The 17,778-nt window shown below is 33.1% G+C and overlaps 1 protein-coding gene across 1 annotated transcript; it reads left to right on the plus strand.

The window, feature by feature from the left end:
* Nucleotides 1-10,128: 10,128 nt before the first annotated feature.
* On the plus strand, nucleotides 10,129-14,349 carry LOC109341449 (protein KINESIN LIGHT CHAIN-RELATED 3-like). The gene is made up of 3 exons (XM_019579361.1): nucleotides 10,129-10,476; nucleotides 10,902-12,948; nucleotides 13,745-14,349. The coding sequence occupies exons 2-3, from the start codon at nucleotides 10,925-10,927 to the stop codon at nucleotides 13,953-13,955; spliced, it is 2,235 nt and encodes a 744-aa protein (XP_019434906.1). The 5' UTR covers nucleotides 10,129-10,476; nucleotides 10,902-10,924; the 3' UTR covers nucleotides 13,956-14,349.
* The last annotated feature ends 3,429 nt before the right edge of the window (nucleotides 14,350-17,778 follow it).

Genomic DNA, 17,778 nt, shown 5'->3' on the forward strand with positions numbered 1-17,778 from the left:
CGGAACCGAATTCAAATTCGCAGATATAGAAGCAATTGATGTAGCTGATTGAAACAAAAGACAAAATATTAAAATATGCTCACAACCCAAAACTATCAATGTGCTTAAAACAATGGTATATCCAAATCTAGATACCTAGTGCACCATCAATATCAAGTCTTTGGACAGTGATATCAACTGCAAGTGGTACTCTTGTTGCTTATACCTCTCCACATTACCATTAGAATCCCGCTTGGTCTTAAAAATCCATTTGCAACCAATGGGTTTTTTACCTTCTGGTAATGGGACAAGTTCCCAAACTTTATTGTCTTGCATGGATTTATACTCCTCTTTCATTGCTTCAATCCACTTTTCCGAATTGGAACTTTGGATGGCTTCACGAACGTTTAATGGATCATTATCCATTAAGTCATCACCCTCGTGTTCCATGAGAAAGCAAATGTAATCATCTGGAATTGCATTTCTCCTTTCTCTAGTGGATCTATGCAAAGCTATAGGCTCTTTCACCTCATGTCCATGTTCTTGAGGGTTTTGAGTTTGTCCTTCATGAATTACTAGAAAATAATAAATAAATAAAAAATTTCGCTTGAGCGAGCCTTATGTCACCCGAGCGAGATTTCGCTTGGGCGAGGCGCTCTCGCTTGAGCGCCAACTATGTCTTGAGGAGGTTCCCAATTTGTTTCATCAAAAGCAACCATATGAATCACATCTAGAATAGATACGGATTCTTCCTCTAAGACAAAGTTTCTAACAAATTCAAGATTAAACCAGAAACATCAAACATTTGTGATTAAATCTTTCTATATTCATATGAAAAACATGAATTTAGAACAATGAAAACATCAAAACCCTAAATCAATCCAGTTTTGGGGAAGAAAAGCAAGAACCCTAATTTCACTCATGAATCAAATTGGGGCAGCTCTGATACCACTTGTTGGAGAAATTTCTCCATCCGAAATCCATAGATTGAATGCGGAAGTCCTTATGGTCATGGCTTCGTTCCGATAACCGAATGTTTATGCCCATACATAAACCCATATGGAACAACCATGACCTAGACCGAAGAAATCCCAAATGATTTCATGGTGAAGATGAAGAACATACCTTGTTGAGCCATTTCCGGAATCTCGAAGATATGAGGGTGCGATGATCTTCCAGATGATAGAGCACCGGATGGTTTTCCTTTAGTTTCTCTCTATAGGGGAATGAGAGAATGTGCCTTAGTTTCTTGAGTGTAATGTGTTGTGTCAAAAGTGGTGAGGAGAGGCTTATCCTTATGCCTTATGAGCCTTATGGATGAGTTATCTGACGCACTTAATCCTTTTGCCGAATTGATTTTCAACCTCAGCCTTAAAAGTTTTGAATATGTCCACCGATTGGGACTTTTCATGAATTAGAAAAATGTATGCATAACGAGAATAATCGTCTATGAATGATATGAAATATCGTTGACCATTCCAGGAAGCCGTAGGAAATGGCCCACAGATATCCATATGTATCAATTCTAAGACGTCCGAAGCTCTATATGCACCATATTTCGATTGTTTGGTTTGTTTTCCTTTTATGCATTTAACACAAACATTAAGGTTTGTGAAGTCAATGGAATCCAAAATCCCATCTGACACAAGACGCTCAATTCTCTTTTGAGAAATGTGACCTAGGCGCTTGTGCCATAATGCACCTGAATTATTATTATCAATTTTACGCTTAGTACCACTAGCTCAGGCAACCCTGCATTGAAACACTGATGTTAGAAGTTGAACCGGAGTCTAACCACCAGGTGTTTCCAGGTACTGAAGTTAAATTGACCTCAGAACAAACCAAAGCAAGAAATGTACCTTTCTTAGCACGCCAGGCGTGATACTTTACACATTTCTTCTTTTGATGTCCAGTTGCTTTGCAAAAGAAACAGACATCATCCTGCTTCTGTTTCTTTTGCACTGAACCCTTAGCAGCTTCATTCTTGGGCTCTGAAGTGATTTTCCTTTTGCCCTTGTCTTTAGAGGTAGTAACATAATGGGCACTTTCAGTCCTCTCTCGCTTCAATCTTTCCTCTTCTTGCACACAAAATGAAATGAGCTCATTAAGAGTCCATTTCTCCCTTTGACAGTTATAAGAAATCTTAAACTGACTGAATTGTGCAGGAAGAGACAGTAAGACCAAATGAATGAGCAAGTCTTCCGACATGTCAAGCTTAAGGGCCTTAAGTTTTGAAACGATGTTGGACATTCCCATAATGTATTCCCTTATGTTTCCCTTGCCTTGATACCTCATGGAAATCAAGTTCTGTAACAGAGTACTTGTTTCCGCCTTATCGCTCTTTGCAAAGCGCTTTTCAATCTCAGCAAGGAAATCTTTGGCACTATTTATCTCATCCGAGATAGTACCCCTAAAGACTTCTGGAATGCCACGCTTAATGATCATCAGACTCATGCGATTAGAGCGATCCCACTTCTCATAGTCCTTCCTCTCTTCAGAGGCACTGGATTCCAAAGGAGAAGGGGGTTGCTCTACCCTTAATGCATAGTCCAGATCCATGCAGCCAAGAACAATTTCCATGTTCTCTTTCCAATCCTTAAATTTTCACCATTAAGGACCGGAACCGAATTCAAATTTGCAGATATAGAAGCAATTGATGTAGCTGATTGAAACAAAAGACAATATTAAAATATGCTCACAACCCAAAATTATCAATGTGCTTAAAACAATGTATATCCAAATCAAGATACCTAGTGCACCATCAATATCAAGTCTTTGGACAGTGATATCAACTGCAAGTGGTACTCTTGTTGTAATGATCAAACATTCATAATAAGGCATGTCAACTGACGAATCCCTCTTTGGATTGATTCATCAGTCACATGTATAAAACTTTAGAATTATGACATGTTTATCATCACAGGTGTGTATGATCTTCGGCCAAATATTAACTTTCCTTTGGGCCAGCTAATACCCGCATGAATGACCATACACACTTACATCCATTATTCCTCATGAGTTATATCCATGAAAGAGGTCACTTTGGCGACATTTCACTTCATTTGGCTCATTTGAAATAACAGACAGCCTTAATGGACATCCAAATAACAATTAAAATCAATGCACAAAGATACTGAAGTCCCAGAAAATAATAAATAAATAAAAAATTTCGCTTGAGCGAGCCTTATGTCACCCGAGCGAGATTTCGCTTGGGCGAGGCGCTCTCGCTTGAGCGCCATTGAAGCCAATGCTTCTGTTCAGCTCTCGCCTGAGCGAGAGCACTACAAAATTCAAGATTAAACCAGAAACATCAAACATTTGTGATTAAATCTTTCTATATTCATATGAAAAACATGAATTTAGAACAATGAAAACATCAAAACCCTAAATCAATCCAGTTTTGGGGAAGAAAAGCAAGAACCCTAATTTCACTCATGAATCAAATTGGGGCAGCTCTGATACCACTTGTTGGAGAAATTTCTCCATCCGAAATCCATAGATTGAATGCGGAAGTCCTTATGGTCATGGCTTCGTTCCGATAACCGAATGTTTATGCCCATACATAAACCCATATGGAACAACCATGACCTAGACCGAAGAAATCCCAAATGATTTCATGGTGAAGATGAAGAACATACCTTGTTGAGCCATTTCCGGAATCTCGAAGATATGAGGGTGCGATGATCTTCCAGATGATAGAGCACCGGATGGTTTTCCTTTAGTTTCTCTCTATAGGGGAATGAGAGAATGTGCCTTAGTTTCTTGAGTGTAATGTGTTGTGTCAAAAGTGGTGAGGAGAGGCTTATCCTTATGCCTTATGAGCCTTATGGATGAGTGGATAGTGTTATCCCATTCTGGATAACACTATTCTCATCCTTCCTTATTCTCCTCCACCATTACACTTGAAAACTTGTTGCTCTACAAATGGGTACCATAACCCATAAAAGTAACCCCGTAGTGGTCACTACTTTAGTTGCAATAATTTTGATTCAGTCACTTCATCAAATCAGAAATTGCCTGAAGGTATCTACACTTATTATTATTTCATAACACATATGCCCTTAGCCACCAAATTAATTACTGATGATCATTTTATATTTTGGCTAATTACATAACGGCTCTAACATAATTACAGAATTATATTTATGACCCATTACATTAATTGTCAGAAATTCTAACACCATCAACATGTATTTGGGTTTATTAACTGCTTCAATACTTACCATATGTTGTGGTCCATGCTCTATGAATTCTTGCTTTCTTGTTAGTTCAGAGACTAATCAATCAAGTTAAGCTCATATGCCACTTGTTTGTATATAAGGGTTTTGAACACTGGGAGGGGATATTTTGTTGTTTCAATCATGAAATTCAATTTTAAGTCTCTTAATAGATTTAATGGGGAGTTTTAGCTATCTTAATTCTAGATGATTGATTACAGTCCAACTAAGTTCCAATTATGCACTATTAATTTCAACTTAATTGATTAACCAACCAATTATAACACAAACTACAAAGCTCATATTGCTTTAAGATTGACTATGATTTCAAGATCAATCAATTCAATTGTAAAAACAAATTCTAAAATATTCATATACAATTCAATTGTTATTGAATGTAAACACATGAATTAAAAACATAGAGAAGGAAAAGATGACACCAAAGATTTTATATTAGAACACATCCAAAATGACACTATGTCCATTCTCTTGGTTGATTTGAGGATTTTCACTAATCGGAGTTATCATTTGATTTTTTTAGAACAAATCACCAAAGACTTCTTTGTCTTTCTTCACAAGTTTGGCCCTAGATGATTCCCCATAATCTCTTAGCTTCAACTATATCCTATAACAATCACAACCTCCAAGATTTTGAGGATCCATCACCTCTAATCTAATTCTTTCCTTTCTAAATATCTAAAAATCGTATTATTTTTTATACACATCTTCTTATGTAAATAACAACTAAAATCTAGAACAAAGAATAATATATTCTTTTCTCTTATATATTGATAAAAATAGGGTATATATATACTAGAGAAGTTGAGAAGAAGAATTGAGCCTTTCTTATATCTCCAAGATTCAATCTAGTTCCTTCTTGATTAGAAAGATGTAACACTTGAATTGAATTTATCATATGTAAACTGAAAATCGGATGAATTATTGTTTAATGAGATTGATTAATTTTAAGATATCACATAAGGATTTTATTATTCTGTTTTTGTTTTGCACCATATAATTGATTAAGGCTTAGCTATAATCGATTATTGATTTGTTTAAACCTCTTACTCGATTACTAAAGCAAGATAATTGATTAATTGCAACTCAAAATAATTTCTAAAAAATGCACTTCCTGCTTAACCGATAACTAATCGATTGTTGGAGGTTAAAGTCAAAATATTTGTTCAATCATCATCTCTAATATCCTATTATTCCTATGTAATGATCCTAATTATAATCAGAGATATGAGATGCATGAAACATATTAAATTTTACTCATTATTACATCTTTAGACCTAAAAGATATAAAAACAAAATGTAAGCTAAAATATCATGTTGTATTTATATGTCACACTAAGTCGTCTTATATAGTCATCAAACTCATATGGATTTTTGTTATCATATATATCTTTCTTCAATGTAGTTTTCATTAATTTAGTGTTTCACACATCAATATAAATTTAGTGAGTGTATTTTAGTTAAAATTAATCAATTTTTTACATCATTTAATCATTTCCAAAATTATATAAACAACTTTAAAATATCAACATGTATAAAATATAAGTACTAAAAAAAGTAAATACAACCAATATCTGGAAAATGTAAAAAAGAATAGGTTAATTAAATATTTGTCGTGACGACTAATGATAAGAAGTCAAGATAAGGTATAGGCATGAAAACTAAGTATTTCTTGAAATTTTAAATTCATATTTTCAAAACAAATGATTCCTTTGAAGTTTCAAGTGTATCACTCATTTTAAAATAGAAAATTCATTACTTCCTTATTTAATAGTAATAACAATGGGTATTCAGATCTGTAGATACATATGATAATATCCGCAATGAGTTGGGTTTGAGTTCTGGTTTTTAGACCTACAGTTAGTTAGATCAAAGATTTTGAAACTCATTGTTAAACGAATCTAGGTAATAAAGTATCCTGACTCGTGGTACATAGACTCACAATACCTCTATATATAATAACTAAATATATTTTTCGTCATAATGATGTTATATTCTTAACCAATTTTTTAATCCATAATTATGAAGTAATGCTATGTGGATGGAAAGATGTTAGAGGCTTGTATGTTTTATTGTCTTATTTTAATTTATGTTTCTAGTAAAAAAATTATATTTGAATGACAATTTAAAATTGTACACTTATACTATGTTATATAATAATTATTATTATTATTTTCTTTTTATTGTCTAAAATAACACATCATTACAAGAACATCCACATATAATTTTTTTTTAAAATGTAAATGTTTTCCGAATTTATGAGTACTCATAGATTTATTAAGTATCACAGACCCGTGAGTAGCAAATCCAACGAGTACATGCACAAGTTTAGAGTGGATCTAATTCTCAAAATGGTCGAATATGACTGATCTAAATAGTGCACTATCAGGACTTATCCAAACTCAATTTCATCCCTACTACACGATTAAAAACATTTAAGAGAATACGCCAATCACGTTATTGATCCGCTATTGCACGCGGGGTCGCCTAGTTATTCCTTTCACATGCAATTGTAGTGCTCGCTCCATGAATGCGCCACCATTCACTTCCCACGAACCAATCCAGAATCCAATCAACTATCAGCAGTTCAGCACATATACATGCTGCTCATAAACTAAATTATACACCCATTCAAAATAGTTATAGAAAAAGAAAAGAAACACACCTATTAGGAAATATATAATTCCATTAAAATTCACAAAAATAAATTTTCATTTTTTATTTTACTCTTTTAAACTTTACTGATAAGAGTATTATTAAAAAATAATGAGAATATTTCTAAAAACATCGTAAACTTTATATTTTTTACAAGTAGTTATTATGAATTATTTTTATTTCATGTTAACCTTTAGACTTCAATTGTTGCTAAATTGGTCCATGCATGGATATAATATTATACTAATAGTAACTAAAAATTCAAAGTCATGTATTCTTTAGCTTCAACTATTAAATCATTATTATTTATGTTGTTTTTATATAACAATATTATTGCATTAACTACTTTTAACTCTGAAAATTACTTATCTTATTATCAATCAATTTTATATTTTGATTGTGATTTTCTCTAGATATCAATGATTAATATGTATTATTATATTGTTACTATTATGAGTCGTATTATAATAATTTTTTTGTTGATCTATTAGTAATGTAATAATATATTTATATAACATCAATTTCACTAATTAATAAAGTCTAAAGGACAATTATGAAAAACAATAGTTCATCATTACTATGTGCAAATAGTATAAAACTTATAGGGAATTTATGTACTTTTTAAGAATAATTATTTAATAATTAGTTAAAGTTATCATAAGTAGACAACTATTGAATCACATTTTTTATTCTCTAACTGGAAATTTATTTTGAAACAAATGTCATGATCATTTAGTATTACGACTGTATTAGTATTTAATGTATATCTTTTATTTTACTTGTATGACCTTGGCATTAGGCTAACGGTGCTTGTTAAAGAAAATGAAACAGCTTAAGAATGGGGTTTTAAAGGAGGCAAGTAACTTTGTGAGTGTGACTGGGAGTCTATATGACTGACATATTTTCCAACCTCACAACAAAAGCATCAGAAAAATAACTTAACAAGTAAAACATTATGATGAAAGGAGATTATCACTATAACTTGAAGTATGCTATAAATCAAATATAACAGATATTAAATAATTATTCAGTCATTGGGGGTAATTTTTTATGAAGGGGAATGGTCCCAATGCACTGGTTAACATAACAAATATAGAAATTGAAAATGATGATTTTAAATATATTAAAAATTTTAAATATGTGATTTTCAATGCGTTGTTTTTTATTTTTGGATTCCTGGACTAGTAGTACTATTAGAGCAATCTTTTACAAAACCATTCTAATAAATAAATTTTTAATTAGTATACCCTTAAATAAAAAGTAATTCCTTGTTTTTATAATTACATTTTCTAATAAAAAAGAAAGGTTTTACAGCAATAATAATCAAACCTTAATTTCATTACTATTGATCAAACGACATTTCAATGTTCTATTATAAATATGTTTGCCATATAACTTTCAGTTTTCTAATTTGAGACTTACCTGCTTTTAAATTTGGCTTTCTCTATGTTCAGTATTATACAAAATCATTTCTAAATGCCATATAATAGGTGAATGTTCAATTAGATAGTCTATAGCTAAAATAAAAACTTTGACTAATCTTTACGATAAGAAAATAAGATCTATTTTTAAACTATTTTAGAGTTGTTTTAGGCAATAATGTCAAAACCGGACCGTACCGACCGGTTCAACCAGAAAACCGGTCTCCTAACCGGTACAGTAAAGATGTTGAACCGGCCAAGTATCAAAACCAGTCAAAAACGATCAAAAACTGGTCAAAACTGGTGAACCGATCGGTATTTCACTAAACCGGCCGATTTATAAATATATATTTTTTTTGAAAAAAAACTTAAAAAACTCATTACAAGGTGACTCATCTTTTCAATCATTCTTCAACAATTTAAGATACATACTTAGATTACACATTTTTGTTCCTAATATTCGTGTGTAATCTCAGTGACATTTGTGTAATCTTGAAGTTCTATCTGAAGATAGGATTTCGTGCAAAAATATAATATCAATATGAGACAACTTTGATTCTTTGGTGCTAAATGTTAAAACTCCAAATTTATTTATTTTGTAGAGTGAATTATGAACTTGTGTCATTTATTTATATTTTGCGGTTATTAAGTAATACTTTTGGATTGATATATGTTTTGTAATTTATATTTTGAATTTGTTAAAGACTTAAAGTTGTTTGTTTGTGTGAATTTTGAGTGGATTATAAATATGAATTTATAAATTTGAATATCTACATAAGTAGATATGTCCGGTTTAACCGGCATGAAGTTTAATTACTGAACCACCGGTTGAGCCATTGTACCACTATATCAGCATCCTGGCCGATTTAATAACCGGTATGGTTTTAACAACACTAATTTTAGGACAAAACACTCTCACTCATATGATTCATAATTTAAAAAAAATTACATTTATATATATATATTTTCTCTATTCTTATTCATATTCAAAAATCAACTGGGAAATCTTAGAAATATAAAAATATTAAATGCAAAACTTTGATTAAAGGGCTCGATTTCATTTTAATACAAATCGCATTAAGATTTTTTCCCAATGCAAGTTTTACTTGACAGCTGAGAGATTACTATTTCAATTAGGATTAAATTAAATGCCTTATAATATTTTTTTACAGATATAGGATGCAACACCATATAATTAACTAACTCAAACTTAAATATTAATATTGTTAAATAAAACAATTTATTAATAAAACAAATCCAACATGACTTTAAGAAGTCGTATTTACAAATTGTCAAGATTTATTTTGAACCCTTGTCATTTTCCTTTGAGAACCCTAAAAAAATGTCATTTGTGATTTTGTGCTTGCCCAGATTTCATATGGATAAAGATCTATTACCTCAAACTATATCTTAAATTATATCTCACACTAATAATATGAAATAAAAAATAGAAAAAAATTAATTTTTTTTATAGAATTAATATATCTATATCTATACTATATATATAAAGCCAAAATATATAATAACTACCTACATGACATAATTTTCATTTACCTATTTTGCCATTATAATTAATAATTATTACAATATTTTTATATTTTCAATCAAAAAATTATAATATCATATACGAAAAAGTGATTCAATTCTCTAAAATGAAATATTCAATACTAAAAAGTAAAAAATATTGGTCAGCAGACACGAAGTGACTAGCAACACGCTAGTTTTTATTGATCCGAAATATGATTTGGAGCGTCCCTAAAGCAAGAAGAAAAAAAAAGAAGAAGTGACAGAAAGGCACGTGGCATGTTACAAGTGGTTGACAAAGATAGGAAAAAAAAACAGAGAAAGTAGAGTCTTGTTCATCTCCTTCTTCTTCCCCCCTTTTTCTGACATTCATTCCAACTTGTTGTCATCTATCCTCATTTCCTCATTTCACATTTCCCCTCATTTGTTTTTCCTTTCTTTTTTCTTCAATTTAATTAATAATATTTCTAAATTTATTCCGAATTCCCCATTTTACCCTCACCTCCATTCTACTATCTGTTTCATTCATTTATTCAATCTCTCTGGTTAACAAATACATCTCACCAATAAACGCCTTTGACTCTCCCTATATAATACGAATTCACATCTTTGTTCCTCTGCATCCCAAAATCCCTTTATTTCCTATGCCTCATTCTTAACGTATGTCTTGTCTTCTTTTTTCGAATCCATTATTTTTTTGCACCATTTTTTTTTGTTACGTGTTTGTGGTAATTGCGCTTATCTTCGTTATTCACGCTTTAATTATTATTTCTGGAATATTCAATTGGTATTCTATCATTTTTCTTTATAAGAGAGATTATGAGTTTTTATCCTTCTATTTTATGGTCTTTCTTACCTTGTTACCATTATTGTATCTTCGCTAATTGAATAGTTTAAAACATAAACTTATTATTATTGTTGCATTTATCTTATGTTGTGTGAAGGGTTTCATATAAAGGGTTGCGTTCACCTTTTCTTATTCTTATAGCTTAGCGTTATTTCAAGTTATTTTAGAAACTTTTTTTTCTCTTCTTGTTCTTATGCGATTGGATCTGTTTTGAATTATTTTTTAAATTATTTGTCTTAGGACATTGGATCTGGAAAGTATTGATGATGCCAGGAATGATTACAAATGGGGTTCGTGATGAAGAGGGAGATAATGAATTGAATGGGAATCATTCCCCTTCTAAGGAAAACTCGACTCCGATCAAGTCTCCGAGGAGTTCATTGAGTCCTCGAAGACGCGAAAGCGCTGTTCCAAATTCTGTGAATGATGGGGTGGTTGAGCCCTCAATTGAGCAGCTCTATGAAAATGTCTGTGATATGCAGAGTTCTGATCAGTCACCCTCGAGGCGGAGCTTTGGATCTGATGGTGATGAGTCTAGAATTGATTCGGAATTGCATCATCTGGTTGGAGGGCGGATGAGGGAGGTGGAGATAATGGAAGAGGAAGTGGAAGTGGAAAAGGGGCTAGGTGGGAATTCTGGTAGTGAAACATCCTCTAGAACTGGTAGTTTATCCAATGATAAGAAGTTGGATAGGGTGGATGAAATTCCATCTGCAACCGCAAGTTCTGATTCTTCCGAAAAACAAGTCAAAGCATCAAATTTGCAGTTGGGCACTAAAACTTCACGAAAATCAAGACCGATAGGAAAAGGCCTTCTTGCAAAACCTCATGTAGAAAGGAAGAACGATAAGCCTTTGGTAAAACAAATTAGTGGCGTTACTGGCGTGAAAAAATCAAAGAATTCTCCTTTGAGAAAGACAGTGTCACATATCCAAGTTGAGAATTCAGCTGAATCAGCACTAGATAAACCAGACCGTGCACCGATATTACTGAAGCAGGCAAGAGATATGATTTCATCCGGAGATAATCCGCAAAAAGCTCTTGAATTAGCTCTTCAAGCAAAGGAACTGTTTGAGAAGTTTGGTAATGGGAAACCGGGTTTGGAGCTGGTTATGTGTTTACATGTGACGGCAGCAATATATTGCAACTTGGTTCGATACACGGAGGCAATTCCAATTCTTGAGCGCTCAATTGAGATTCCTGTTACGGAGGAAGGTCAACAGCATGCCCTTGCTAAATTTGCTGGTCACATGCAACTCGGCGACACATATGCTATGTTGGGCCAGCTTGAGAACTCAATTATGTGCTACACCACAGGGTTTGAAGTCCAGAGGCAGGTTTTAGGAGAAACAGACCCAAGAGTTGGTGAAACTTGTCGGTACGTAGCCGAAGCTAATGTTCAAGCATTGCAATTTGATGAAGCAGAGAAGCTCTGTCAAATGGCTCTTGACATTCATAAAGCAAATAGTTCAGCCCCATCACTTGAGGAAGCAGCTGATAGGAGGCTCATGGGCCTTATATGTGAAACAAAGGGAAATCATGAAGCAGCTCTTGAGCACCTTGTTTTAGCCAGCATGGCAATGGTGGATAATGGCCAGGAAGTGGAAGTGGCATCTGTTGATTGTAGCATTGGAGACACATACTTATCCCTGTCTCGATATGATGAAGCCATTTTTGCTTATCAGAAAGCGCTAACATTTTTCAAGACCAGCAAAGGAGAGAATCACCCAGCAGTAGGATCTGTCTTTGTCCGTATGGCTGACTTATATAATAGGACGGGGAAGATAAAGGAATCTAAATCATATTGTGAGAATGCACTTAAAATATACGAGAATCCCATGCCCGGAGTACCTCCCGAGGAGATTGCTAGTGGTCTTTCAAATGTTTCAACTATCTATGAGTCAATGGATGAGCTTGAACAAGCACTCAAGTTGCTGCATAAAGCACTAGAGATATATAATAATGCCCCAGGTCAGCAAAGCACAATAGCAGGGATCGAAGCTCAGATCGGGGTCATGCATTACATGTTGGGGAACTATACTGAATCTTACAATACTCTGAAGAATTCTATCACAAAGCTTCGTGCTATTGGGGAGAAGAAATCGGCCTTCTTTGGTGTTGCCCTTAATCAACTGGGACTTGCCTGCGTGCAGCGTTATGCCTTAAGTGAGGCTACAGAATTATTTGAAGAAGCAAAGAGTATTTTGGAACTTGAATATGGACCATATCACCCTGAAACACTCGGGGTCTATAGCAATCTTGCTGGCACATATGATGCAATGGGCAGGTACAACTTTTGGTGTCCTTTTATTGAGTTTTTACGTATTCTACTTGCGAAAATCGTTTTCACTATTGTAGAGCATTTGCAGCACTTTTTAGTTTTTAGTTACTCTCCTATTATGCAAAACATGATAATAGTAGCAAGTTATATGATTGTATATTAATAAGCCATGTAATTTAGTCATGTTGCCCAACGATTCAAATTGTGGATCACACCATGTGATGCGGCCACAACATTACGGTTGCAGTGACCACCACAACGCATCACATTGTAGTTGTGATGTGACACTGAGTCACAATGATGCGGCCACATCGGGCCGGAACGCAATTGCATCATATCGCATTTGGGCCACACAGGTCACATCTAATTGAAAAATATTTTTTTATTATTATAATTTACACCGCAACGGCTACAATCTGCATCGCAATGGTCACAAGGATCGTAATCGTAGTAACCGCAATCATGACTACATCAACAATACAACTGAGGTCGCCCATAAAAAGATAATGAATTTCATTGTGGCATTCATAGTAATGGATTAGTATGCTTGGTGTTAGACTGCACTTACTTTCCCCTTAAGCTTTTTGTTGGAACTTGCAAGTTGAGCAAACATAAATTGAGGGTAGGATAAGACCTATTCACCTTTTGAAACCTTTGTAACTATTGATCTCGAATTAGTAGCAAAATCGATATATGATTATACATATATGGAATCTATTGATTCTTAAATACCAAGAATTTTAAATTATCATAGATATGGTTAGGCTAAAGTTCTACTCTGCTGTTTGATCTTGTATTTCAGGCTGGATGATGCAATTCAGATTCTCGAGTTCGTTGTTGTTACGAGGGAGGAAAAGCTTGGGACAGCAAATCCTGATGTGGATGATGAGAAAAGAAGGTTAGGTGAGTTGTTGAAGGAAGCTGGAAGAGTTCGTAGCAGAAAAGCCAGGTCACTTGAGAACCTTCTTGATGCCACTGCTCGTTCTGTAAACAATCTTGTCATCAATGCTTGATACTGTGGAGGATTGAAGGGTCTGTTTGTGAGTTGAGCTTTGGAGGGGAAAGAAGGAAAATAGAAGACTTTAGAGTCAAATCCCCAATATATTTTATGGCTCCCAAGCATTCTTTTTTTCCTTCTAAAATTTAATTCGCAAATAGACCGTAAGGGAGCTATGAGAATTGAACAAAAGAACATAGTTAAAACGTAGAAGAGATAAAAATGTCCATACAGTGTTAATTTATGGTTAAAATGGAATGATTGAAGAGTGTTATAATTAATGGGGTGTAATGAAGTGATTGAAGATTGTAACAATTTATGTTCAAATATTATTTAAAACTACAGTATTTGTAACTGTGTATGATACGATGTAAGTAATTATGGTATACTGATACGCTTCTTGTTGTGTATATTACATTTTCCCCTTGTTTCATAGCAAGAAAGAATGCCTTCTTTCTTTCAGACCCTGCATTGTCGATACTGTTAATGGTTTATAAATGCTTGTCTCTTAAAAACTGAACTTTGATTATGATTGATATGGATGGCAAATTTACTATCTTTTTCAGATGAGACCATAGTTTCCAAGCAGATCCAAAGACTTTATTAATTATTAATGTGCTAAGGATCATTCAACCCTTACAAAAATATAGATTGCATACAAAAACTTTATAATAATATGATTTGTGTATTACAATCATAAATGAGGTAACATTGCAAAAGTTATTGCTTTGTATTAAGCTTTGAAGATTACATATAAATAAAGTAACATGTTTATATTCTAAATTTTAAATATCGTTCACCACTAATGTATTCAAATAACTATGGACAAATTAAAATGCATGTAGGAAATAAACAAACATTGAAAGTTTATGCGGGCAAATTCCTCCATCCCTCCTTGTATAGGAAATGTTTCATATCGTTCTTGGATATAGAAATAAGGATAATTGCCTATGGTTTGGATATTTCTTGAGTTGGAAATAGAAATAAGGAAAATTATTTATGGTTTTTAGGATTGTGGAGGTATTAGGATGATTGATTAATCAGACAAACTAAAAGCTATTTTTTATGTTCTAATTGAGGTCGAAATTAATGAAGAAAATAACAAACAAGGGCTTTCATGATGTCCTAGTTCTATGACTACTTTGGAACATGAAAACGATAGATGAAGAGAAAACAAAAGAGACGATAAATGGTGATAAGTGGCATCACATTCATTGTGAGTGATGAACCCATAGAACATAACAAGAGAATGTTCTCTTGATAAGTTCCAGTTTCGAACACCATAAGGAAAGGTTCTTCATAAGTCCTTGGCTCAACTAAGAACTTGAGAATCACTCCTACATTATGCACTAAACACATACTCTAAAGCTTGCTTATTCTATGTTATTACTTTATTGATTCAGGGTGTTACCATCTATTATGACCTCTATTTTCTCTCATTCTATCATTTTTGTTTTCATTCATAGCCTTAGATTTAAGTCACTACAAAACCCATTGGTTGTTATTTTTGTTCATGGATTTCGACATCTATTGAAACATAAACAAGTATCATTTAGTTTTCATATGAATACATCACCATTCCACCTCGATAAATGCAATGTGAGAACTCATCAGTTGTTATGAAAGTTCAACTCTTGAGTTAGGATCTCTTGAACCAAAACTCACTAGTACTAGGATCAATGGAATCGAACCTTGAAGATGGGCAACACTTCCAAATGTGATGTCATGTCATAGGGAATTTATGTTCATCATTATGGATAGTAAATATGGCTCTAACATGTTTAGTACTACATTAATATCAAAGCTTAATTTATATATTAGATGACAATCAAGTCAAATTCCCTTTTTCCATTAGTAAGTATAAAGATATTATTCTTTGTAAAGTAAAACTCATGGAGATATGCCATATTTTGCTTAGTGGACCATGACATAAAGCTAAACAAGCATTATTACTTGGTCCTCCTAACACACCCTATTTTCATCATGGTGAACGAATGATAGCTCTTGTTCTTTTAGCTCTTAATGTAGGATGCGATGATCAAAAGATATTAAGAGAAAAAAATGAATAAAGATAGAAAATAAGAAAAAGATAGAAAATAAAAAATGGGAATGGAGAGGGAAGAAAATGAGTTAAGATGAAAAAGGAAAAAATAGAGGAAAGAAAACGAATTGACAGAAAAAGAGGCAAGAGAGAATAAAGTCATAATACTAATGTCTCTCGTGTACTTTCTATTTCTATTGTTTGTTCTTTTATGCAGGAATTGCGAAAACAAGTTGACATTATCCAAAGCGTACCATTGTTCATCCAAATCGATGTTGGAAGTTTATCTCAAATGGACAAGGAGTACAACTACCATAAAATCCTCTTTCCATGTGAATCCATGAACACCCAACCAACCCTTGACAAAGAGTTGAATTCGAGGTCGGATTCTTTACAAAAATAAGGGAATGATGTGTTCCAAGGGTGGGAAACCCACAATTTAAATAATAAGACTTGGGCTTATCCAAGAAGTGAATGATAAACACTTATTGGGTTTGCATTAGTGCTTGGAATTGTTACAGTCATGTATGAATAAGTAAGGTTCGTGTTTGACTTCAAAAGGTAGAATGGTGCAAGGTAGTGAAGAAACAAGGCAACTTGACTAGACATGATCGCGTATGAGTACACGACCTGGCTATGTTTGCCTTTGGACCAAGGTTCGTGACTGTGTACTAATACACGACCTAGTTTGTGTCAACCAACATTTTTGTCCTATTCGTAATTTTTTGAATAAATATAAACTTCCATTTTGAATAGGTTGTTCTAGACCTTTCTAGCATGAATCACATGTTTTTAACTAGATTGCTTTGTCTTTTCCGCTTTGCCTCTTCATTGTCTGAAGCACTTAGTGGGGGACAAGTAAGGGTTTAAACAAGTTAGACCACTTATCATGAGCTTATTACTTGACCTATAATAGGCTAGGTCAAACCAGACTTTTTCAGTGAACATGCTAGACTCATGATTTTTAAAAAGTATATTTAGCCTAGTAAGTCTGACTTTAGGTTATCTAAAGTCATATTAAGTCTAACAAGATAGTATATTTAATCATATTATATAATAAATAATTCCTATTACTATTATATATGAAATTTTAATATAAAAAGTAAACAAAAATATAATTTAATTGTTAATGTTAAATGAATCTAGTTAAAAGTAGGTCTATTAGCCTATTTAAATGTAGAGATGATGATCAATTTTAAGATCATATTGTATAGCACACCTTTAAACAGACTAACATGTTAGACTAGATTTTTAAATAGGTGAGACTTAGCTTTGAATTTTTTTAAATAGACTAACAGGTCAGACTAGACTTTTAAATAAGTGAGACCTAAGCTTTGAATTTTTTTTAAACAGACTAACAGACCTAACCGATGCTCCTATATACTATATAGACTCGACCTTTTTAAGGCAAAGGCTGACCTAACTTAACCTATTTCCACCCTTAGGGACAAGGCAATAATAACTTAATAGACAAGACAATAATAACTTAATAGGACTTGTGTTTTCATTTATGGTGATGTCTTCTTATCTAGGTGATGGATAATCTTGTTTATAGCTTTTCTTAGTTATAGTGTGAGAGTTATTATCTTGGGTTTGTAGTTAAATTGATAACTTATGAAAGAGTATTCCTTGTGGCGTTCCAAACTAGAACTTATCAAGAGATCTTTCTCTCATGGTATTTTAAAGGCTTATCACTCTGACTATGTGTGGCACCCCTTATCACCATCTCATCTCTTGTCTCTTTTGTTCCCTTCATTCTATCATTTTTATTTTCATTTTCATTATAGCGTTAGATTTA

The sequence above is a fragment of the Lupinus angustifolius genome, unplaced genomic scaffold (assembly GCF_001865875.1).
Source record: "Lupinus angustifolius cultivar Tanjil unplaced genomic scaffold, LupAngTanjil_v1.0 Scaffold_465, whole genome shotgun sequence".
Classification (NCBI taxonomy): domain Eukaryota; kingdom Viridiplantae; phylum Streptophyta; class Magnoliopsida; order Fabales; family Fabaceae; genus Lupinus; species Lupinus angustifolius.